The 26,089-nt window shown below is 45.6% G+C and overlaps 1 protein-coding gene across 1 annotated transcript in view; it reads right to left on the reverse strand.

The window, feature by feature from the left end:
- The window catches only part of IRS1 (insulin receptor substrate 1), a 49,046-nt gene extending 37,997 nt beyond the window's left edge, over positions 1 to 11,049 (reverse strand). The window contains exon 1 of the mRNA XM_054639270.2: positions 6,246 to 11,049. Coding sequence (XP_054495245.1) covers positions 6,269 to 9,802 — 3,534 coding nt within the window. The 5' untranslated portion in view covers positions 9,803 to 11,049 and the 3' untranslated portion in view covers positions 6,246 to 6,268. The remainder of the gene's footprint in view (positions 1 to 6,245) is intronic.
- Between the last annotated feature and the right edge of the window lie 15,040 nt (positions 11,050 to 26,089).

Consider the following 26,089-nt stretch of genomic DNA (forward strand, 5'->3'; position numbering starts at 1 on the left):
TGCATCCCCCCAGTAATTTCTTTCTCATTTCCACCTCCTTCCCATACCAGTTTCTGTAAGTGCTCCCCAGCCTTCAGCCCAGGTTCCCCATTATCTCATGTCAGCAGCCCCCAGTCTCTCCTGGTCACAGCACAGGTCGCATGAACAACTTTCCCTCCTTTTTCCTCTCATCTTTAAGAGTATTTCATAACTCTGTCAATCAAACACAATAATTAGTTTTCCTGGAAACTTGGCACAGAAGTTAAACCTAAAGTCAAATTAGTTTTGGAAAATAATATCTGTTTCTCTTCCATATTACTGGACACCAAAATTATTTTTAAAGCTTATGTGACTTTACTCATGTAATAATCAGTACTGAACAGATTTTCAGAGCTTCAAGAAACTGGAAAAAAAACCCCTCACTTTACAAACAAGCTATTATACACTTACTTGTTCAAAAGAATATTCAAGTAAATTTACTTTCAGTACTTGCACTCATGTATTCAGAAAGTCATGAAAACTGTGCAGTCCTAGTGAATATAAAATTTTAGCTATCATAAAGTAGACCTTTAACAATGCACCATACTGAAGATATTGGTCAAATTACATTCCCATTCCCAGCTGCTTGCTGCATTTTATTAACAAGCTGTAATTCTCTATTTACAAGTGTTATCTAAGGAAATTTATGATCTCCCTACAGCTGCTATTAAAAATCAGCATCGTCCTCACCCTGCAATGTCCTGTTTCATTTTCAAATTTAAACCACATTCAAAAACCAGCTTAAACATTAACTAAATGTGAAAACCATGTGCTAAAGATGTCCAGGTAGTACCTCATGATCATATGAATTTGTTTATAAATCATTCTGTTTCAGTTTTTAAGCCAGGAAAACAAAAGAGAAACACCTAAAGACATTAATTATAAGCTTGTGGTCTTGTTAAACAGGAGAACTGCAAATATGCAACTATGTGGAGACACAGGCTCAATTTTGGCAAATAATTAGGTGTGGGGAAAAACTGGTGTGTGGATACAGTAAGAAATGCACTGTTTTGTCTACAGTAATACCCACAAAGCATGAAAAACTTTCATAACATGCTGGTATTTACCTTGGTGCTGACTCAAAACTACAGAAACTCCTGTTCTTCAGTTCGGGAAACAACTCGCCCCTAGAAACTTAAATTAACTGTACAAGTCTTGTTTTGGCACCCTTGTGGGTCTCTTCCAACCCAGAATATCCCATGATTTTATGAATTGCTGTTGTTCCACCTTAAGTTTTTAACTTGAGAAAAAGAACACAACTATTGAAAACTGTGAAGGAAATAAATTAAAAAAGCAAGCAGTCTCCTGAAAAAAAAACCCAAATAGGCATATAGAACAAGAATGATATGAGTAATTTTCTGTTTACCATCATGTGTATTTTCATATTTCCACACAAAAGTTTAGTTCTACCCTTAGAAGTGTTTTGCTTTAACTGGATACAGGCAAAAGGTCTAACAACCGTATAGATGCCCTTGTGCTGAATTCCCATTGTACTGTTTTTCCTTTTCTTACATCACCAAAAAACCCCAAACCACCCATGCAGTGGGTGAAACAGTCAGCATCAAAGCTAGAGTGAGCCAAGTTACCACTTGCTTACACTACACATATTCTATTCCATGTTATTAGCACTTACATTCAGGAGTTCTCAGAGTCATCAACAAAATGGAAATGAAGCTTTGAAGCTTTGGAGATCAAAGCAAGATACCTGAATTCATTCTACTGTCCTGCTACTGCATTTCCTGTTTCTCCAGAGCCAACATCTAATGGTTTCCTTTTTGGAATATTTTTTGACTGTATACTCAGAACACAAGTTATCAGCAGTTCATCTTCAAAACCCCTGCTCATTTGAGGAGCCTTCTCACAGCAACCCCAAAAGCAGGATCCACAGCATATCCACAACATCTGCTCACCTGCTTTCTTGGGTTTGTGTGCAGGGTTTTGCAGTGGGGGGTACAGAGGTGGTTCCTCAGGGAAGCTGCCCCCAAGTGTGACAGAGCCATTGCCAGTCACCTCCAAGATGCACCTGGCCAAGGCCAAGCAGTGCCACTGACAGTGGCAGTACCTCTGGGATCATGTATTTAGGAACAGGAAAAAACTGCACAACTGCAGCCAGAGAGAGGAGTGAGGATATCTGAGACCACTGTGGATACAGGAAACTACTCTGCAGAGGAAGTAGCAGCAGAACATGCCGTTAACTGGTTAAAATCCCCATTTTCATACCCTGTGCTGCTGTGGGGAAGAGGCAGAGAAATGGGGAGTAAAGCTAAGCCCAGAAAGAAAGGATGGGTGGGGGACAAGTGTTTTAAGATTTAGTTTTTATTTCCTATTATCCTACTCTGATTTGACTGGTAAAAAATGAAACTAATTTGCCCAAGTTGAGTCTGTTTTGCCGACAGTAACTGAGGAGTGATCTCTCCCTGCCCTTATCTCAACTCATGAGCCTTTTGTTCTATCTTTTTCTCCCTCATCTAGCTGAGGAGGAGAGTGATAGAGTGGCTCTGGTGGGCACTTGGTGCCTAGCCAGGACCAGCCCACCACATCTGTGCATGCAAAACTCCAAGCAGGAGGAAAACGCCTTCGGGCTACGCTGCTCCCTCCCCTCAATTTTTCCATGTCATGGGCTGGTGTTTCCCAGCACAACTTGGCAACTGCAGCAACAGAGCCTTCCAGCTACAGCATAAAAGGCCACTCATCAGAGGATCCAAGAGTCACCAGCTAGGCTAGACACACACAACAGTACCCAGTTCTCTAAAGCAGAGGTAAAGGTTTGGACAGGAGAGCATACAGAACTGCACTGAAACTACAGCACTTCTAACAGGAAAAAAGAAGAGAGCTAGGGCAGGGCCAGCTGCTGGGAAACAGCCAAGAATATATGACAGGGAAGGCAATGGGATTGGAGAGTGCAGAGGAATTCTGTGGGTGAGAGAGAAATGTTTTTCAATGAAATTTGGGAAACAACATGATTATTTCAGCCAGGATCCTAATGTTAGAAGAAATAATTACACTTGAAAGAGACTAAAAATACTTCAGAATCTCATGCCTGAACAACTTGGAGGCAGCTGGCAGAAAAAGACAGGGGAGCAGGGAAAAGGACAGGAGTCAGGTAGTTTGCACCAAAGCAGCAGCAGACATTTTACTGTTAGGAGATGAACAGCCAACATTTGGGGTCATTGTCTTGTAGATGGCAACAACAGAAAATTCCAGAACGGATAAAACAAGCACTATCCAGATAGTTTTGGCATTTGGGATGGGGTGGAAGATTGTTCAATGGAGAGAAAAAGGACACCAACATGTACAGTCCCCGTGCAACTTCTGAGATTAAAAGTGTAAATAATAACCCATGAAAGAGAGGGAGAGTAAAGAGAAAGAGTAACTAAGAGTACTTAGTGCAGCCTTCCCCAGCCCTTGCTCTGAAACCTGCAGCTTCACCTTTCCCTTCCCAGCTCCAGATGTTTTCTCCTCTCTACTGTACCTGCAAACACACCAAGTAGCTTTTCCTTCATCTTTCACTTGCTCAGACACCAACAGGAGAAACCACAACCACAACCTCCCTGCTGTCAGCTGCAGCCTGAACAGCCTCAGCCGCCACCAGGAGCACAGGAGAAGCTGGCCAAGGAGGCACAGCCTGCTCTGCTGCTCACTGGGAAAGGCGGGCAAAGCTTTGGGGAACTGCGGAGCTTTCAGGTGAATGGTTCAGCTGAAGGTGCTCAACAACTTTTTCAGGCATGTGCAATCAGTCCCATAAATCATTCAGCTCCAGGCAGGTTTTCTTAGGAATGGCATAAGGTACAACCCACACAGTACAAGTATCCTGCCAAACCTAAGTTTTACCTCCAAAGCAGAAAAGGTACAAGCACATGTCAAGAAATCACTGTATAAATGGTTTCGTATGAACAAAACATTGTTGGGTTTCTTTTCTTAGCACACTCAAGAGATGAGCTAGTCAGGCTGAATTTTACAAGAGCAGTTTCAGTTGATAGCAAGAAATCTAACCTGGGAAACAAGAGTCCCAACAGTTAATGTCTGAGAAGGCTACAAGCAACCAAAAAAGCTTTATAGTGGGAAGGGAGAAGAGCCATGGCTCAAACTCCACATATAATTACAAACTGATTCTTCCCTTGCCTCCCAGAAGTAGTTGTGCCTCCTCAATCCAATCCAAATTTTGGGAAATACGAACCAACTTCAAATAAGAATTACTCTATTACACTCTATTTTACACAGTCCTGCCCTTAAAAGCATCTGCATAGTATTTTTCAGTGAGTTCTTATATCAGGTCTTCCACATCCTAATCTTTCACTGAACAGCATAATCACAGCAGGTATCTACCTAACACCACCATGGAGAGCATTGCCACAGCTTTTAGGTAAAGGTGACACATAGCTCAATTAAACAGGTTATCCACAGCAAAAGGAAAGCAGCGCATTTGGAAAAAAATGTGTAAGCACTTAGGACACTGCTCCCTGCCAGACCTGCCTTCTCATACCCTTCATATATTCTTTACTTACCCACTGACCAAGGATCTTCTCTCACACTTATTCTCCCCTGCACAGGTGGGAGGGAGCAGTGATGCTCCCAGCAAAGTGACTGAACTACAGAACATGTTGCATCCTCCGGCAGAAGTCCCCTCCTGAAGAATTCACAACACCAATGCTGTCCTAAGCAGATATGGATTCCCAGAGTAACAAGAGCCACCTGCAAAAACAGGGCTCTTGCAAACACATGCCAGAACTGAGAAAAGGTGTGGCTGTGTAAATTTGTGTACATTTAGTCACAAATAATGTATGGTGACACTCAGCACAGTCCTGTCAGCCACAAAAGTTACCATTTCCTACCAGTTACCACTTGAACCAGACTGGCAATATTTGCACCGATCCTAAGTCCCACCTCGAACTTTCAAATTAACCTAATATTCATAGATCATGTAAGACAAAGACTTAATATTGCTTTGCTCTAATGGGCAACAGCAGCAATGCCAAGCAGCAAATGTGAAGAGAATGTTTTGCTTTTTTTCAGGTTATAAGGATGCAAAACACCTAAACATGAAAAACATATGATTCCAGACATCACACCAACACCAGCTCTCAATGTTCCCTTCAGTACAGCCAACAGGTGACACAAATACTGAGATGCTGTAAACAGTGGTATGAGATTCACCCCCTAATGTCCCCCATATAGTCATAGTAACTGCTTTAACTACTGTGATTGCTGCTGCTCAGGTATGTAGGAAACTGTTAAAACTGAGTGACAAAATTTACTAGATAACTATGTGCCTGTACTCTCCTGCACCAAAACAAAGCACTCTTCACCTTTCATAAAAGGACACAGGTGCGCTGTACTTTATGAGCTCTTAACAAGATACATTGTTCTGTGCTGCATGAAGTTCCCACTCAACAGAAACATCACACTGCTTCCAACAAGGCCCCTACTCATCTTACATGTCTGTAATCAACGTGCAACAGCCTGGCAGAAGTTTTTCCCGAATTAAAAATTAAAAGCTTCAGGAAGAAGCAGAACACATTAGTTAATGCTAAAAACACAGTTCATAGGGCTCACTTCTTGTGCTGTTTGTAACACTGGCAGGTGAGGGACAGCCACACAGACATCAATCGAAACACAAATGATAGATACAATGCTCTAAAGGCTTTGAAGTTTCCAAACTCACAGCTCCTCCAACAAAGCTGAATTAACACTGGTCACAGCCCTGTGAGGTAGATGCCCTTAGCCATGCACGCGTTAGCAGGGTTCACTGCTCTACTCTTGGCCACAATCACTGACCAAATCAGGATTACACTGGGAGTTTCCTGCTTCCAGCCCAATACTAGAAGCGACTCGCTTTCACACCCCTCTCCCACACACTTTTGAAGCACTGCTAATTTCGGAAAGTAAAAAAACGTGGCAACACAGTAAGCAGAGTATTGTATCCCCGGCTGAACGGGAGTGTCCAAAGCTGCTTTGGAAGCATTCCCCAGCCCGTGCAGGTGCCGGCCAGCGGCGGGACACCCGCAGGGATGCTGCACTCCGGGACACTTCTGCCACTAAAACATGCGGCAGTGAGGCCAAAAGGCTCAATGAAACCAACTCAACCCCTGGCTGCCCCGGGGGACGATGCCGCCCGCCCCAGCTGGCGGGAAGGCACCGCTACAAGCAGCCCCGACCCTCGCCCCCTCCCCGCGGTCGTTCCACTCCCCGAGCGGAGCCGCGCCCCGTCCCGCCCCGTCCCGGCTCACCTTCCCCGGCGGGCGCCCGGCTCCTACATCTCCTCCCGCTTCTGGAAGCTGATGCTGGCGTACGCGCTCAGATCCTCGCCACAGTGGCCACTCCCGCGCTGCTGGCCCGGGGGCTTCGGCGGCAGCGGCTGCTTCGCCTCGGCGGGGCCGTGTGGGTGGTGGTGGCGGCGGTGGCCGCAGTCCCTCACCAAGTCCAGGTCGATGTAGTTGAGCCCGTTCTCCAGGGCGGGGGAGACCCCCGGGTCCCGGCGGGCGGCCGCCTCCCCCGCGCCGGGCCGCAGCCACACGTTCTCGAAGGAGGCCGAGCTGTGCCGCTTCACCTCCTCGGCGCCCCCCGCGCTGCCGCACGGGAAGGGTGCCCCGAGCCCGCCCGCCGCTCCGCGGGCTGCGCTCGGCGTGGAGGAGAAGGTCTCGGAGCTGTGCCTCCGCCGGCCGCCCTGCGGGTCGGCGCGGATCACCTTGGCGCTCTGGTTGCGGCCGGGGCTGAGGCTGACGCGGGTGAAGGCGCTGCCCGCGCCCAAGCCCCCCAGCAGGGAGGAGGAGCGCGGCGGCGCCGCCGACAGCTCGGCCGGCGGCCGCCGCAGCTCTGGGGACGCAGCGGTGGCGGCCGCCGGCGGGGGCTTTTCGGGGCCGGCGCGGCCCCCCCGCACCTCGGCGTAGCTGATCGGGCGGGCGGGCGAGCCGGGGGACGGGCTGTCCGCGTAGTCCGAGCAGGAGCCCCCGCCGGCCGCGGCGCCCCCCCGCTGCATCGCCACGTAGTCCCGGCCGAGCCGGGCCGCCCGCGCGGTGGCGAATCCGGGCGGGCAGGGGGCCCGCGGCGGGCCCGGCTCCATGTTCATGTACTCCTCGGCGGCCTCGCTGCCCGGCGGCGGCAGGACCATGCTCAGGGCAGCCGAGGGGAAGGGCGGCTTCTCGCCGGCGATGAACTCGATGTTCACGTACTCGCCGGGGCTCTTGGGCTCCGGGGGCAGCAGCACCGGGGGCTGCTCCCGGGCCCGCGGCAGGGTGCTGGCCTTAGGGCCACCCAGCGACAGCCGCGTGGGTCGCGCCAGGCGGCCCTTGGTCTGCACGGCTGTGTCCACCTTGCGCGGGGGCTGCGCTTGAGGCGGGGGGCCGCCCTCGGGGCCGCCGCCGCCGCCCAGGCTGTCGCTGCTGGTGGAGGAGGACGAATCCTCGGCCGCGTAAAGGAGGCGGCTGGAGCCGAGCGCGATGCGGGGCTGAGGGCTGCCCTCCTCGGCTGTCCCCGCCGGCCTGCTGCCGCCCCGCCGGTGCACGTGCTTGAAGGAGCGTGGCAGCGAGAAGTAGGAGTAGATGGGTTTGTGGTGCGCTACGGTGGCCGCCTCCTCGACCCCCGGCTGCCCCGCAGCCCCGAAGTAGCAGTCGGGCGGAGTGCTGGTGGTGGAGCCGCTGGCTGGGGACATGTTGATATAGTCGCTGCCGCCGCAGGGGAGCTTCCCTTCGTTGCTCTCCACTGAGAGTTTTGGGTGGTGGCCGGCACCATTTGTCCAGATCTTACCGTAGCCCGCAGAACTGCTGTCGGGGGAGTAGCTGCCACTGGGGGACATCATCATGTAGCCATTAGAGTCCACTGTGGCTGGAGGGTGGCGGCCACCCCTGCCAGGGTTGATGATCTGCTGCGGAGCCGACACACTCTTGGGACTCATGGGCATATAGTCACCACCCTTGGGGGGCCCCCCACCACTGGGCACAGGGGCTACACCGGGCGACATGGGCATGTAGCCATCATCCGTGTGTGGGGCAGAGTTGGTCCGATGATGGCCACTGTCCATGTGGTGCATCTCCAGGCACTCCTCTGGGTAGGAGTGAGTGGGCACAAAGGCTGAGTGGCGGTAGGAGGGCAGCCTGCTGCTGCCACAGGGGTAAGAAGGCAGCATCTCCGTGTACTCCTCAATGGAGGCCACTGAAGACTGTGAGGGTGTTTTCTGGTGGGAGATGGTGGGCGAAGTGCCTGCAGAGTGAGTCCGCTTTCTGAATGCCTTCTCCAAGTCAGCAACCTCCTCACTACCACCTCGAGGACAGCAGGGTGTACTAGGATAGCGGGGCTGCTGCTGAGGGTGGCAGGTGCGTGGGATGAAATGGCCATTGGGTGCTGCCAGGCTGCAGCAAGAAGAGGTGGCCTTCCCTCCCATGCAGATGTAGTTGAGGTCTTCATCACCCCGGGCAGGGGGGGTGTGTCCCAATGAATCAGGGGTTACACTGCGAAAAGAGCTGCGAAAGTCACACGGGCTCGAACCATACTCATCAGAAGAAATAAATCCACCATCACTAGGAGAGCCAGAAACTGAAGCACTAGACCTTCGTGGGAACAGGCAGTCTGAGGTGGAGCCGTGGCCACTAGTGCTGCTGGATGACAGGCTGACTGGACTGGTGGCTGAAGGAGAGCAGCGTGAGGAAGGCATTGGGATGGACCGGCTGTGGTTGAGTGGAGGATGGAGCCTGGAGTTGCCACGGTGTCTGTGTGAGTGAGTCCGGTTAGCACTGGGACTAACTGGGCTGCCATCCACAGAGGCAGGTCTTGACATTGTGCCTTCCCCATCACTCGATGCTCGAACCCGGAAAGAGCTGGGTTTGCCACCTGTACCTCCACCACCGGCAGGAGAAGTGGCCGTGACACTCTCAGTCCTGGACCGCCGACTGAGCCCCACTTGGCTCGGTGGAGGGTTGTTCACGTGATGCCTGCGAAGGGGGACAGAGATCGGGTTGGAACAGTTTGAGGAGGACTGGCTCTTGCTACGGGGCCGGAATTCCTCACTCATGGCTCGCATGGCCTCCAGGATAGTTTCATGCATGTTCTGTGCCACCACTGAGTCATCCACTTGCATCCAGAACTCACCAGGTCCGGTGACAGCTGAGCGTCCCACCTCAATGAAGAAGAAGTTCTCAGAGTGACCACAGCGGCGGATATTGAGCAGCTGCAGCACCACAGCAGCCGCATCTGAATTCAGCTTTACAAAGCTGATGGTCTTGTTAGTCAGGCACAGGCGGTAGATGCCAATCAGGTTCTTTGTCTGGCCTAGGCCCTTAGGCTTCAGAATTACTTGCCAAACTTCCTTAAAAGCTGGACCAGGGGCTACCTCACCATAGCTGTCCTCACCTGCTTCCCCCAGTCCTGTGCTGCTGCCTCCAAAAGTGACATCGCTGTGGTGGTGGTGGTGATGGTGATGGAGGTGATGGTGGCCCTTGGCCCTGTTGTGCAACTGCAGCAGTGCTTGGTACCAGCTCTCCTGCTCAGGTTCACTGTCAGCTGCAATGGCAAAGTGCTCGTCCTTGGTGTAGAGGGCCACCAGGTGCTTGTTCTTGGAGTCAGCCCGTTTGTTGATGTTGAAGCAGCTTTCTAGTGGGATGGAGCGCTTGGGGGCCCCTGACTTGTGTCTCCATTTCTTCTCATTCTCATAATACTCCAGCCGGGCGGGTCCAGACTCACTGGCTGCCCTCAGCACGAAAAATCGTTTATGCATGCTCTTGGGTTTGCGCAAGTAACCCACCTTTCTGACATCTGAGAAGAAGCCCTCGTTATTATCCGTGGGGCTGGCCATGATGAGAGGTGGTGGAGTTGTTACTGCAGCTCACAGTCTGCAAGACCCCAAAACAGCCAAGCCAGCCAGGAAAGGCAACCACCTAAAATAAAATTCATGCAACAACAATTAAAAAAAAAAAGGGGAAAGAAAAAAAAGAAAAAAGGCAAAATAGCTCAGGATCCTCTTTTGAGAACGGGACGGGGGAGGGACAGAAGCAGGGTGAGAGCAGCTGTTCAGTGGCAGAGGCAGCTTCCAGCACCAAATCAGAGTTTGTGTTGCTGTTTATGCCCAAATCGCGTTTAGACGCGTCAACTCGTCCTTAAAAAGTCCAGTCCCGATCAGTCCAGACGAAAGTCTCGTCCCAAAATGAGCAGCCGGGAATGAAAAACGCATCTTCCCTTGCAGGGGTCGGGCTCCGGCGGTAACGGGGCGCGGGTCCCTTTCCTCCGCTCCCTGCACCCCTTCCCCGGCTCCAAGTTTGCCTCCGCGAGCAGCGATCTCTGTTGCAGATTAAATATCCTCTCGGGGGCGGAGATTGTTTTGCAAAGTCCGGGGTTTGCACCCAAAAATACACGCTGCTCTCCCCTCTCTCGCTCTCCTCTCAAAAAAGAGAAAATTAAAAGAAAAATGCCGCCCACAATACAACCCCCCTTCCCCAAATATCAGCGCCGAGGCTGCTGCTCCCGCTCGTGCGTGCGGAGGAGGCTGGCGACCCCATTCAGTCCCATCTCGTTAGGCAGAGAAAGTGCCATTTCCACACGCGGCGCAGCCCGGCAGCGGCGGGAGGGGAGGCAAGCCCGAGTGCCGAAGGAACATCCTCTCTTCCTCCTCCTCTTCATTCCAGTCGGCAGCGCCTCAGCGGCCGGCGGCGCGGCCCCCTCCCGTGCCCCAGCCCGCCGGGGGAGCGTGCACCGCCGCGGCGGCTCCTTCTCCGCCGGCTTCTCCTCGGAGTTCCCCGGCGCCCCGCACCAAAACAGGCGGCGGGGGCCGCGCTCGGCAGTCCAGCCCCCTCCGCCCGCCGCCGCGGCTCAGGCTCACTCCAAGGAGAACAACACGTGACGGCGCCAGTGCGTGGACCATCCCCGGAGCCGCCGCCGGGCTCCCGGCCAGCGCCGCCGCTCCGCCCTCCGCCCTGCCCTCATTCAGCGCGGCCGCGGGGCCGCCGCCGCCGCGCCCCCATTGGTGCCGCCGCCCGTCCGTCACGGCTGCGGCGGCGCCCGGCCGGGCTGGGGCGCGGCGCGTAGTAAAGAGGCGTAGACGCTATTCAGCGCCGTGTTTTTTATGCCCGCCGTCGGCGGCCTCTGCAGTGTGGCGGCTCCTGGGCCCGGCCGGGCGGGGAGATGCTCCCGCCTACCCGCAGCCCTTGCCGCCGGCCTCGTGGGGAGGGGAGGGGAGGGGAGCGGGGGCGCTGTGGCTGCGGCCGTGGGGCCGCGCCCGCCTCGCCCGGGGCTCGTTCCGCTCCTCGGGCTCAGACGCGGCCCCGGCGCTGCCAGCGCGGCCGGTCCCCAGCAGGGGCCTGGCGGGAGGGAGGACTCGGCGCGGCGCTGCCTCCATGGCGGGCGAGGCCGGGCCCCAGCAGCGCTCCCGGCACCGGCTGTGCAGCGGGTCCCTTGTCTGCCCGCGTCGCTCCGTGCTAAATGAAACCGAGCGTGCAGCGGCAGCGGCCGTGCCGGGGCTGGACGTGCCGCGCCCGCAACTCTGCCCCGGGCCCCGGGAACAAGTGCGGGAGGGCTGCGGCCGCATCCGCTGCTCAATGCTGCCCTCTGCGGGACAGCGCCCGGCCGGCTTGCGGGCTGTGCCTTCGGCGGGCGGGCTGGGGCTCTGGGGTACCTTTGGTATCCCCTGGTGCCACTTAGGATGGATCCTCCTGGACAGCCTGGGAGGGAAGCGGGGCTCTAATCGCCCTGAGCTGGCACTGCCCTACCCCAGCAGACTGATTGCAGCTGGTCAGAGGTGAAAGCAACACAGCAGTGCTCTCATCTACTCTTCAGTTTAAAATTAAATACAAAACTATACTACTCTCGTTTGGATTTGTGTAGGTCCAAACACGGGATAAATAAGTTGGAGGTTTTTCTAATGCATCTGCACTACAAAGTTTGCTGCTGCACTGATGGTGGCTGTACAATTATTTGAGAGGAGCAGTTGCTTGGTCAAAAGGTGAAAAATCCCCCTGAAACAGCTGAAACACATGGAAAACCCAGAAAGGACAACAGGCAGCAGCACAAACCACCCTTGCATATCATCCTGTAGAAAACACCATAAAGCACAGAATCGTTTAAGGGTTTTTGCCAAACACAAAATGACAATTTCTAATGCAAGAGCAGAGTCTAGCTGGTGAGGAGTGAGAAAAAAAGACAATCCATGCTGTAACAATAACCTATATCACCTCATTCTTTCCTCCACACCATAGCTCATCATGACAAACCCAGACACTTGTATTGAAAATAAATCTGTTACACATACCTGGAGATAAAGATTAGTACAAACCAAGTGTATTTCTATCCTCCAACAAGTGGGACAAGAAATTGCTCCCCCAGCCCACACCATGGAGCTGTGGGATAGAATTGCAGCCCCAAGGCATATTAAGATCAGCTATCGTGGGTGTCATTAATGACAAGGTATGTTGGTGAGAAGAGGGCACCATCCCCATACATCCACAGCTAAAAGGTCCTGTGGCAGGAGCTTTTAGGAGCAGGAGCTCCTAAACCTCCTTTCCCTGTCCCTTCACAAGCATGGGAATGCATGCTTGTGCACAGAATATATGTGTTACTTTTTTAATTAAAAAATTTGCACATAGTAAGTAAGGTCATTAATATTAAATAATAAATTTTATTTGCTCTGCCCCATTCTTTCTCTTGGCAGGTGTTCCACTGATGTGCACACTAAATGGAATGATCTCCTCATGGAGAAAAACTACCAGCTGACTTGCATTGTGTCACATCAGGGAAGATGGATTTGAGAGTAAAAGCAGGAGACAGTCCTATAATCATAGAATTTCTTGAGTTGGAAGATACTCATAGAGATGATCAAGGCCAAGGCCCTGCTCGTCACCGGTCTAGCCAAAACTAAACCATCTGACAAAGGGCATTGTCCAGACTCTCCTTGAACTCTGACAGGCTTGGTGTTCTGACCCCTTCCCTGGGGAGCATGTTCCAGTGACTGATCACCCTGTCAGTGCAGAACCTTCTCCTAATGTCCAATCAACTTCTCCTAACAGTTTCATTCAGTTCATACCATGTCCTAGCCACAGCTTGTGGGCAGACAGTATATTAAAATGTGCTCCATTCATCCTGGGAACATTCTCTTCAATAATGGCTGGTTTTGCAGATAAAAGAAAATCTGGTAGTTCTTATCTGGTTATCAAGGGGATTCAGTACATGTCCCAGAAGAGTTTTCAAACTTTATATATAGATTCATGGCCTTTGCCCAGCAGAAATAACAGGCAATAACATACTTCCAGCATATTCTGAAAACTATTTTTTAAAGTTAGTTTGCACCATGCCAGACCACATCTTGGAATTGTTTTCTTGCTCTTTGAGTTCCAAAACTCTGAAGTACTGTGCTTTTCTGTGAGGTTTCATAAGTGTGCACACCAGCACACCAAAGAGAAGAATATACCCTTGCTGTTTCTATTTAATCACTCCCCCTGCCTTGACCATGACTGAGAATTCAGACTTTGTAACTAATTGCAAAGGGGTTCAAACCAAGACATTTAATTCTCTGTATAAATACCTATAGCTATCACACTACACCACTGTCTCTCTATACAAGAAATTCAGCTTCAATAAACAAGAACAAAATAGAGGTTGCTTTTCTAGCACTCATTTCCAAATCCTAAATTTCATTTCTGCAGTACCCTTTGATCATCCCCCTATTCTGATCATACACCTCAGAATATACATATATACACATATATATATCCATATTCATTCTCTTGGATACAACATGATTATTTGATATAGAGAAGGGAAAGGAGTATAATAGAACAGATAAGGATCAAAATTCCTAACTTTTATCTGCCCTAGTAAGTGGTTGAAAGATTAATTTAGCACAGGGTAATCTCATGAGGCATAAAGTGTTTGAGACAATTAGTTCTCACAGTGTCTCTCCTGAACCTAGCAGAGCAGATCAGTAAGGACTGGGAGATAATCAAACCTTGTGCTTTGGTAATGCTCTCTTGGTGAAATGGCATCCCAGAAAAGCAACTGCAAGGATCCAAAAGTGACTGAAGAGGTAGTGCTGCTCTAAATTACAGTGAAGACTGGTTTCTCTTGAAGCCACCTTTACCTGTTTTACATAAAGATTCTCAGCTAGCTGCAAAAATGAGTAAAAGTAGAAGTTAAGACTCAACATGGACCCTTAACGCAGGGAATAAAACCACTGCTTATTTATCTTTTCAGGTGATTGTCATAGGCTCTTGATTTTTTTTTTTTTTTTGCCTCTGCCATCAACTGCTTTTATGGCTCTTTTCCTCCAACCTTCCTCTCCTCAGACACATCTCTACACGCATTTTGTTCACTTTCTGACTGTATCTGACTGTTCTGTTAAAAGGGTGTTAGACTTGCTATTACAGTCTTCTAGAATTTTGGGGTCCACAAAAAAAATAAATCTCACAAGGATGAAAACCAAAATAAAGCTTTTCTATCATGTCTTCTCCACTTCATGTGTAAAACACTGTTACTCATAACAGCATTTAGAGCACATTATTGATGTGAAATATTTATGTTCTAGTGATAAAAATTAATTCATACAGATTATATTTTTTTGTACATTAGTATCTCCCTATATAGCTTCATGTGTCTTCGTTTAAAGAAGCCAGAAAAGATAAAACATCATTCCTAGGCTTTCCATTGGGAATATGGATATCCCAACTGAAGTATCACTAAACTAACAGCAAGCTTAGTAAGACTTTTGGCTAATTCCCAGGCTACACTGATCAACTTTCAGCTCTGCATCTATTATCTTTATACTTCCTTGCTATAATAAGTTCAAAAACTGTAGTGATGCTTCACAGATTTTTTTTTTTGGTGCTTTAATTCTGTCTCCTTCACCACAGACAAAATTGCCTGAAGCATGAATTTCAAAGGGCAAGTTACAGAATCTTTTATCTAATTTATAATAAGTTTTGTCTGTGTATAGCTTAAAGCAATGGTCTCAAGAAGCTTTTGACTGAGCAAGGGAGTTTCGTAGGTCCACAGGGGCTTGGTTTGGGATTTTTACCACTGTGGCCAAGTCCACAGAGGTATGAAAATGAAAGCCAAATAGAAGGGCTTTTCCATGGTTACTTGGTGACAGCAGCAGTCTCAGTCTTGCTCAGTCAGCTTTATTTCATGTTTGAGGTGTCAGTGTTTAACCCTGAATGCTAGATAAAGCAGAAGGCAATGTGCCTGCTGCTGCCCACAGTGCCATTTAACAGCTACAGAGGGAAAGGAGAAACATGTTCATCCCTGCAGGATCCTACAGGGGAGATCCCTCTGAGGCAAGAATCAAGAACCTTGCTTTGTTGGAGAGGAGTGCAGGGAGTGGGGCTGTGCTGAGCCCCTGCTCCAGCCCAGGCCATTGAGGTGGGTTACCTGGCCACCAGGACACTGCTGGCACCAGCTGCCTTTGCTGCTGGCCTTGCACTCAGCCTGGCCTCAGGGCTGCTTACTGCTAAGCAGGATGTGCTGCAGGTGTTTGAACACGAATGATTCCTCAGTTGTGTTTGTCAGGAATGGGGAGACTGAAAAATGGGATAACAGAGCAAAAGACTCAGCAATGGTTTCTAGAGAAAAAGGAGATTTACTCTGGTTTTCTTCAAGGAGTTTAGCAGCTGAGCTTATCTAAAGACCTGACTTATGTCCAGTGATAGTGGGCAAAATTTATTGATTTTTATCAACCTGAGCAGACATGGACTCATTTTGCAGGCTCCAGCTGTGATTCAGAATTCCTTGAGCTTTCCCTTGTGTGATATGATCAAGCTTAATCATGACCTGCTGATTGTAAATGGAACATACTTCCTCGGTCTCTGCTCTTTCAAAGAATTACTGAAGGTTCAAAGAGTTGCAGAAAAGCCTCCTTGCACTATGTGATGCTGGGCAATAAACAGTGAGCTTAAACACATGCAGGAAGAAGCCATTCTGACTTCACATATTTAGTGACATGTTCCAAGTTAGCTACAGCTACTTTTGAAGATGGCCTTGGAATTGTAAGAGATAGCTCTTTAAAAACATCAGCTCAACATTTTTGCAGTCAAAAGGCAATTAGAAATTCATGTAAAGGAGAGAAAACAGACTTTTTTAAAAATATGCACAAACTATTGTACATCTTGCCTTTTCCTACTGTGGAAAAATTCTACTTTCTGGACTTGAAAACAGTAATAAAGAATTGGAAAAAGAAACAGTACATGATTAAAGATAGTGCAAACTGAGCTAGCAGACTGAGATTCTTCAGACTGGATAAAGAGTGTCTGAGAAGAGATGTGACAGATACCTAGAAACATCATTCCTGGCATGGAGAAGGTGAAAAGGATTGATTGTTCCAATACAAAAGATAAAGAACATGGACTAAAACTAGGAGGTTCAAAACAAAGTTGCTTCTTTAATGTGAATGAACCTGTGAAATCATTGCCACAGAATGCTGTGACTTGAAAAATCAGTGGACAGGTACTTGGGATAGTCTGTCCATGCAATAGAAAGACATGACAGGCAGCTCCAGGACTGCAGGAGATACAGAATCTGGGAGAATGCTTTAGGGGAAGAGCCACTGTTTATGGATCTTACTCCTGTACATGTCTTTGTCACCAAGGAGCACATAGATGGATGATGCAGCACACATGCTTATGCTTTTAAGTTTAACTTCACTTGGTCCTGTAAGGGTTCTTTGATAACTGTTCACATTTTCTATGTCTGAATCCATAGCCTAGCTATTCTATTTAAGAAACACTCAGGGTTTCTTAAATGGTGATGTTAATTCGGCATTATTTAAACAGGAACATTGAGGCACCTGCCAAATATCCTATTCAGTCACTGCAATAAGAATTTCAATGATCTTTTTTAAAAAAAGTCTGTTGGACAGAGAATGATTCAATGACTTGCTTAGAATCCCACACCTCTCCTAAACCATAATATCTCAACAGTTTCTGGGACAAGACCCAGAGAACATCCATATGCTCGTGTGATGAAAGCAGCACAGGGTAGTAATTTCACTATTTATACACTGGTTTTCATTACACCTTTCACACAAAATGCCTTTGCATATTGGAATAAATCTCCCAGAAAAGGTAATTGGGACATCTTCCATAGCAAAAAGATGGTCTAAACTGGACTCATCTTCAAATCACCTGAACTGGAAGTAGTTGTTACCAGTCTTCCTCTGTCATCACTTCCATTTTGCAGATTTCTGCTGAGCATTTTTAACCACTACCCCATGAGAAGGTCTTACATCAGGGATGAAGGTGCATGGTAAAGTACTCAGGGGCAGGTTTTATCCAAAGCCTGTTTTCCCTTGATTTCTAGATGCCTGCAGCTGATTCAAGTGCAGGTCAACACACAGAGGTTTTCAGCAAGCCTCCCTTGAATTTTAAATATAAAAATAGGGCATAAGCACACATGCATGTTAATTACTGTGCCTTATGTTTTAGTGCTCCTCAGTTGCCATAAGGTTTTATCTGCATTTGGGGAGGGTTTGCAGGGTGGATGGCAGGGCAGTGTGTATAAAACACTAAAAATATTTATTTTCATATATGCCCACTGATGAGTAAGTCTGCCTGCAAGTTCATGCCTTTGGACATGCAAAGGAAGGCACTAAAAGAATTTAAAACCCATTTTCATATTATTCCATTTTCTTCATACTTTCAGGACTCAACATTTTCTTGACTGATGTCAGACAAAAAGCAAATTTAGCAAATCTTAGACAAAATCCTATCAATTGTTTTGAGTTCTGTCTGCATGAAAGAGCAACCCAAAACTACATTTCTTTTTTTAACACTATTCAAATTTTTCCTTTTCTAGCCTGTTCTGAATAGTCTAGTCAAAATCCATTAATTTCTCTCAACTTCTACCTCTACTTACTGCAGATTTGCTATTCAAAATGAAAGGAACCCTATGCATTTTAAATGTTACCACAGTAATTACTACTCAAACAATACATGCCAAATTAGAACAGTCATTTTTAGGGACATTGCTGAAGAAATTGTTTTCAGCCTAATGGAAGTTAATAACTGCTACTTACCTGGAACATCATTACTATTATTGCTTAAATAAGGTGACATTTAATTTGCAAGTCATGAGCAAGAATATTCTTTAAAATGCCTGACCCTGGCTCCTGCAAATATTTTATAGATTCAGTTGAAGGTGCAAACCAGCAGAAGGAGGGAGGTCCTGCATGGACTGGGGATGCTTCCCACCAGTCCTGTGCAAACCCTTCAGGTGTGGGGGCTCCTCAAAGGGCAGCAGCCACCCAGAACTGCCCACCTGCCCCATAACATTGGATTGTCTTGGTCACTCCAAAGAGCTGGTTAGAAAACACTGATTTCTCAGATAGAAATACTAACCTGATTCAAAGAACAGAATAGCTGATTCTATATTAGCAATGGGGTTTAAGGTTTTGAAGATCAGGAAGGCCAAACAATGTGGATTATATTTCCATAAACATATGTATCAGTGGGGCTGAAACCAATGGTGATCTGCTCTTTTCAATGGAGGATTTAGTAATGGCAATAGCAACTTCAAAAAGCAATAAGGAAAAAAAAAACACATGAAGAAATCTTAAGCTTTTTTGCCTTCTTAAAACATTGTTTATCTATTTTTACTATGTCAGATAACTTAGAATTGAGCAAGACACTGGTCCCAGAAAGCCAGTGGTTTTGCCCTGTAAGAAACAATTTGGTTATGGGGTTTGTTAGTTTGTTTTTTTTTTTTCAATTAGTGTCAAATTTTACATAGATTAAACTAGTGAAATACTCAGAGTTTGGTTTATTATATGTCTAACATGTGACAGGCTCAAAAAAAGACTGTGATAAAATAGTGGGGTTTGCTTTTCATCTTCTTTCCTCCATCTGATGTGGTTTGAATTAGAAATTACTTTAGGACTGCCATAAAAAGGTCCAATTTTTGTCTTTTAGGAGCAAAGCAAATGAATGTAAGCAACTAAAAGCTGTTTACCAAACCAGTATGTGTGTTTATCCCTAAATAAATCTGTCACAGGGCTGTTAGATAATTTGTTTCTAGTGAGTCCTTTGAAAAATTGCTATTTAACAGATACTAGAACTTCCTTCCAAAAGTTCTCTGTTGAGATTTTTGTGAACTTAGTAGAGAAATATGTATTTTTTGAATATGAGAAATAAGGAGATAGGAAACAGTCTGTGATTCCAGTACAATGTTGATCTGGCCACAAAACAGTTATTCAACTAATTTTAAATTTTTTTCTTTTTTATAATATCAGTTAAAACTCTGTTTCATTAGTAAAGCGAGGAGATCCAAGTTACTGTTAATTCCAGGGCCAAGGTAAACTGTTCCTGTTTATTCCACCAGAAAGATAATATATAGAAAGAAAAGGAAATACTAATGTAGGCACATGTTTCTGTAGAAAAGCTGCTTTAGTTGAATTAAGGAAAATCTCATTGAGCAGAATGAGACAAAAGCCACTAAATAAGAATAAACATTACAAATGAAACATTCACCCAGGAGTTTAACTTTTTCAATTCTGATAGCTCCTTCAGAAGGCATGGACCATGCCATGCCCAACTGACAGAGCCTCTGAAGTCACATAACACAGATCAAGGGCTCTGCTCTGTCTGTGGGGAGTCCTCGGGCTCCTCTGCTCCTCAGCCAGGACCTGTACCCACCCTAAGACCTGCATCTTTACACACCCTACAGCTACAAATTAAAAAAAAAACATCCGACTAGCTGTTAGCATTGTCAACTGTAGCCACTTCTCTCTAAAATTAAGCCAAATTATGGAAACTACATGACATCTGGTCTCCTTCATGTGTATGCTAATATTAGAAAAAACTATTTGCTGCTCCAATACTGCACACAGCATGACACAGGTAATAGAAACAAAGCAGGATTTCTACCTCTTTCAGGCTGCTCCTATAAATTGAAATTTAAAAAAATCATCTGCCACAATTTCATTGTCTTAAAATAGCATTTTTTGTCAATTTTGGACATCAAAAGCCAGACTTTAAAAGAACTACAGATATCTAATTCTCTTCAACTTCATAGAAAATAAACAGTTGGTTTCCAGAAAGCTTGCCCATGAAAATGCTAATATTCATTAATGAAATAATTTATTTTGCTATGTACTTACATGCCAGCACACACAAGTATTAATGATATTCATACATTTGAATTAAATACAACATACTACTTGAGTTACTGCTATCAAGTGTTTTCTAGTGCTGACAATTATTTTGTATCTACTTGGCATGCACAGAGCTACATCAGCTTCAGCCATTTCCCAGTCTCTGCTGACAAACAGGAGGTCTCCACACCTATTATTCACTGCTGGCTTTCCTAACCACTTTAACACATTAATTCTTGAGGATGCTTTAGTTGATTTACATAAATACCTCCTCCCCTCCTACATGCATTAGATTATATTTTACAAAGCATTACTGGGGATTATTTGCAGCCAGCAGAGTCAGTATGTCCTTGCCATACAGTCCAGAAAAACAGAGTTGACAACCAGCCTGTTTCCATGGTCTGCCTGCACAGACTGACATGCTGGTGTTCACACTCAAAGTACAGCAAGCAGCTGTTTTTACCCAAAACATGAGCCCAGCTGTGGAGAGGAAGGTCTCACAGTGGGTAACATATACATTTGTTTTCCTGATATAGACAGGAAGAAAACATTTATCAATTGATGGATTTAGGTAGACTGAAAAGAGCCAGTAAAGCCCAATTGTGAAATCTAGGAAAACCAGGGTGGTTATTAAAGGGGAGAGACAAAGTGGTAGAACAGATCACTTATATTTGCTTCAGTTTCAGGGTTTCCCTTCATGTGACCCCAGTGTGATTAGGAGATGTGCTGCTCAGCCCACTGCACACACTGGCAGGGCCAGACTCTTAACTTCCCATCCTGTACTTGCAGAAATCCAGAGCTAAAGGCCCAAAACTCAAGGGCTGAGCCCCAGAACATAAAGCTCATTTTCACACCCAAGATCTCCCCAGGTTTGCAGCAGTTAGATTTATCCAGCTGTTTGGATCACTTCCGTATTTATTGCTTCATGTTACAAGTACAAAACTAGTGTAAATACCATGAAGTAAAAAAATTTACTTTATCTGGTACGTTTTGCACTCTCTCATTTCCACGTTGTTTCTGTCAGCATACAGGAACTGTTTCCAGACACCCCTTCTGTGCCCATTTGCAATTCCTCTGCCTCTCAGAGACAGATCTTTAAGGATCACACAACTTTCCAATTTTAATATTTTCACCAAAAAGAAAATGTGAACATGCTACTAAGCATATTCTGGTTCCTACAGATTGCTACAATTGCCTTATTTATCCCCCTTTCATAGGATTAAACTATAAATAGGAATATAGTTACTAGAATGATTTGTCTGGTTTTTCTGCTATTTCCAAAAATAGCACCCAGGAGATAGGAACAAATGAATTTGGTATTTCATCCAGGGACAGGATACCTCTTGGGCTTTCTAAGCCTTTAAAAATTATTTAGCAGTGATGACAGATGCAAGACTGACATCTCAATACAATGAAAACCTCAACTTATCCATGCTACCAGCAAGGCTCCAGTTATTGAACAATTCTATAGCAATGCAGTTTGTTACTGAATTAAATCTTTCCTATAGGATAGTGATTAATAATCCCTGCTTTTGTTGTTGGAAACAGATGTTTCAGGCCACAGAATGACAAAGATCAACTTAAATACATGAAGAGAGTATAAATGTCTTCCTGAGTCTGCAGAACAACCTGAAAAAAATTTTGATGGAGAGGTCTGCTTCCCCCTAATCACCTGAAAGGGTTGTCACGTCTGGAATGGAAAGATAAGTTACAGCATTGCCCTCAGTAATTATTTCTAGATGGAGAATTCCAGCAGAAGCATCCAGCTTTTGTTCTTAATCTCCAGTCCAAAGCTGGCCATGCAGTAGAAAAACTAATAAAAAATAGTATCTCAGAGGAATTAATTCTCATTATGAAACAGTTTCATATTTAACTAACTTCAGATGTCTTAACATTAATTAAGCTACTGTAAAATACCCAGTTTCTTCTGGTGCATAAGAGTTCTGTAGCAAATTTGGTGTAAAACATGGCTCCAGTTTGCAAAATAGCATTAATGTCCTAAACACACCCTCACTAAGGTCCTGCAGGTGTGTGCTACAGCAGAGCACTGCATCACCAACCAGCACAGTCGTGCTCTGGGTTTGGCAGGAATTCCCCTCCCTGCCTTTCTTTTAGTGGCGGAAGGAACTTGAAAACCAAGGTGTGAAAAGGTACATCAGGCCCTCCTTCTCAGCTGAGCCTGCTGACTGATCCTGGCATCAGTCACTCCAGAAAGAATAAACCAGCAGTTACTTTTTTGGTGTCTTTTTCATGAGGATTACAGCTGATAGACTGCAATGTCTCCCCCTTCTGTGCAGCTGGAGATTCATGCAGTGCTGCTTGTCCCAGCAGAGTAGTGGCGCAACACAGATGCCTTTTCCATGGTTTGTAAATCCTGTATTTTATATCCATGACCTTTGAAAATCAAGCCTCAAAGAGAAAGCACAGCCTATATAAAGTTAGTTTATACTTTGAAGACTTAAAACTTGCAAGTGAAATATATCTGTTTAGAGGCAGAAGGCAGAGGCTTCTCAGGCAACTAGAAGCTGTCTCTGTGAAAGCAGCATTAAAGAGCCATTTTCTTTTAATCTGTGATGACAAACTTCCTCAACTGCTGCATTCCTCAGAAATGAAGTGACCAAACTCATGGATGAAACTCCTGTGAGAAGACAAAAATCACCCTACCCTACTGGCTTGAAACTCCTCATACACTTGAAATAAGGACCACAAATTCAGATATAAGTGTTAAAGTAATTGAATTATGTTTTCCCACAGCAACAGTTAATACGAACAAAGGATAGAATACAAAAATATGAGTGAAATAGGAGCTAAGAAATTCAGAAAGTAGCCTATAAACAGGTGTGGGGAAAGTCTGGCCCATATATGTGCCTCCCCTTGTCCTGTGAACAGGAGACATCAGACCACTGAGTTCTGCAGTTTCAGTATCTGAGAACTGGGATATTATGCTAATAGCTGCGATGATAACATTTTATGTGGATTTCCAGGTCATTAAGGATGCCATCAGGGTCATCCACTGAAGGAACACACAATTCCCACTGAAGACACCTCGCTGGAAGGTCAGATATAATTCAGTGTAAGCAACAAGCCCTCTCTCCTGCACACTTGCCTTATTCAGGATGCGAGTTGCACACTGAGGACTACAAAGGTCATAAGCCCAGTGGCCAGCTCCTGGCTAAATCCTTTCCCACAGCTGCATGAAAGGTAAGTGGCTTCAGGGGAATCAGCAATGAGTTTACTGGTGCAATATTCAGTAAATGCTGTCTCTAGTGCACAGTGTGAGAGACAGATCTGTAGCCATTGACCTTAATACTACCGATTACTGTGTGGTTTGTTGAGTAAGCACTGTGTAAGTGAGCAAGTCAGAAGCACAGCCTCTGAATAAAGATAACATTACATCAATATTGTGTTATTTTAAGCTTATATTAGCAACTCAAAAGTATTTGTTAAACTAGCAGGAACTGTGCCACAGGAAGCCCCCTTTCACTCCAGTTTTAATGCAGAACTACCCTGCAGAATCATCTCATGAGCTAAGACTGCAGAACCATACAAAAGCAATATGGAACAGTTAGGGTTTGCATGCACGTTTTTAACCTTGTTTTTTCCAGACCTTAATTTTATTTTTTAGTTCTTTAAAAATTTCTGACCATGCTAAGTTTTAGTCCACTAACACCTATGCCTTTGCAAGAACTACTATCTCTTAAGAATGCATCCTTTCCCAAAAATTTTGCACTGGTATAGAAGCAGAGAACTTTCTTTAAACAATTTAATTCAGCACTCTTAAGTAATTTTGCACGAAGAAAAAAAAAGATGTGACAGATTACTATTCCCAGTTTTAATTTGTATATGCAAAACTAATCATCCAACATGTCCTAAATGGGGAGTGCCACTTTCTGTCCACCAAAAATGCAAATGGTTAAGGACCTTGAGAAGTGGTGCTCCTTGCAGAGGTCACCTCGCTGGTCTGTTATCAAAGCTTGCATAATGAAGTGGATGACACAGCCATTAACTTGCATATGGGCTTGTATATGTCAAAGCAGACCAGCTTAATCTAAAGGTGAATTCAATAATGTTATGCTGAATTGCAGTACAAAAAAAGCCTGCAAAAGCCTATGATTAAGGGTCAGCACATCTGGCTTCTGATTTGATGTCAGCTGCTAACCCTTCTTCGACCTCATCCCCCACAGACTTTCTAACTGCCTATTACTAAGGATATTTTACAATGTCATCTTGCCAGCTCTCACTGTGCACTGAGAAATACCATGTATCTTCACCTTTGCTAAGTTAATTTCCAAACCTCTTCAGTACACACGGAAAACTAACATTTTATTTCCTAAACCTGCAGTAAATTGTATCTCACATTGGGAGATAGTGAATGAAAATTGTAGGAAAGCTTATTTTTCCTTCCAAAATAACCATTCTCTGCATTAGCCAGTGTGATCTCTCCAATTTGCATGCTTTTCATAACAGCATTGGTGACAAAAATTTATTCATCCTTAGTGTAGCAGTGTGAAACAAACAGCAGAAAAAACCTGCTTACACTACATAGGAAATCATTCACACCATATAAGATTTCCTACTTTACTGACTGTTATTGTTCTTCCATTTATTCATTCCCCTATATTTGGCAGGTTGGTGTCCCATTTCTGTTGTTGATAGGCTGAGGCTTGTTTATGCTTTTGGGTAGGGCAGTCCAGTTCTGCCAAAAATTAAGGACAAAGCCTGTTGAGAGGCTGCATCCTTCTGCATAAAAAAGAGAAACCTCTCTCAACTTGGCTTTCCATTTGGAGCAGAAAACAATCTGTTCATTAGAAACAGTTCATAATCTTAAATGTTTTTCTAAGCTCCATACCAACTGATTCTCGTTTCAAAACAAACAAAAATTACAATTTACAAAAGTGAAAGGTAGATAATTACAGCAGAACACTCAGTTATTAGATCATTTCCAAGTACACAAAAGGAAGGAAATGAATGGTTTGTGAACACCCATATGCAATAGCAGACATTTCTCAGTGAGAATAAAGGAAAAGTTTTTCAGTACCACGAATGCCCCAAGGCACCACATGAATTTACTTGATAGGTGTAAAAAAGATACATTAATTTTATACCTAAATATTTTAGGAACACCAATCAGTTAAAACACACCTTGCAATTATTTGTAACTTCATTTTGAAAAGAATGTGCTATTGGCTGACATTGAGGAAAAAAGAATTCCACTATTTCAAATGATGCACAAGTAGTTTTTAATCTACTCAGGTTTATAAAAGCTTCAAAAAAAGAAGCTATCCAATACTTGAGTTGTTACATGCATCAAGACATATAACATAAAAGATTTCTTTTAGAATTTTACCAGTGATCAGCATTTCTCACTTATTTTACCCTTTCCACCATATTTAGGGAAAATGGGGCTTAATTATGGAAACCAGCAGCTGTTGTAGCTCCATAATGCATATAAATAAAACACCAAAAGACTGCAGAGCCTCCTTTTGGGGTTACTATTTTAATGAAGCAGCATCACAGTTCTAGCTCGTTCCACCCTTTCCAGGGTGCATATCAGCAGTAAATCTCATCGACTGCACACTGCATTGCTGAATTAAAGATAGAACCTACTGGGATGGGGCTGAAACCAATGGGAATTTAGAGCTACACCACACGTAGCAGGGACTGGGCTCATTGCCCACATCATGGCCTTATCAAAGTATCAAGAAAATAATAAACATAAAAAATAAAGTTCAATAACTTTGTTATCAGTATAACTAAACACAGCTTTCATAAACATATCAGGTCTATGCCTGCAAAGCCTTATAGTCACTTTTTCCTTTATTCCTCTCAGCCAAAAAGCAAACCTTCATTATCACTTAGAGTCCACCTGGTTTTCCAAACAGCAATTACACCACCTGCACTGCCATTCCACTCTAGAGCAAATTTAGTCCCACTTCACTGGCATTTCTGCTAGGCTGTAGCTGCCACCCAGTCTATCTGCCTCTCATTAGCAAGGCAGACCCTGGTAATAAGCAAGAGGAC

Source organism: Agelaius phoeniceus, chromosome 10 (genome assembly GCF_051311805.1).
Source record: "Agelaius phoeniceus isolate bAgePho1 chromosome 10, bAgePho1.hap1, whole genome shotgun sequence".
Lineage (NCBI taxonomy): Eukaryota > Metazoa > Chordata > Aves > Passeriformes > Icteridae > Agelaius > Agelaius phoeniceus.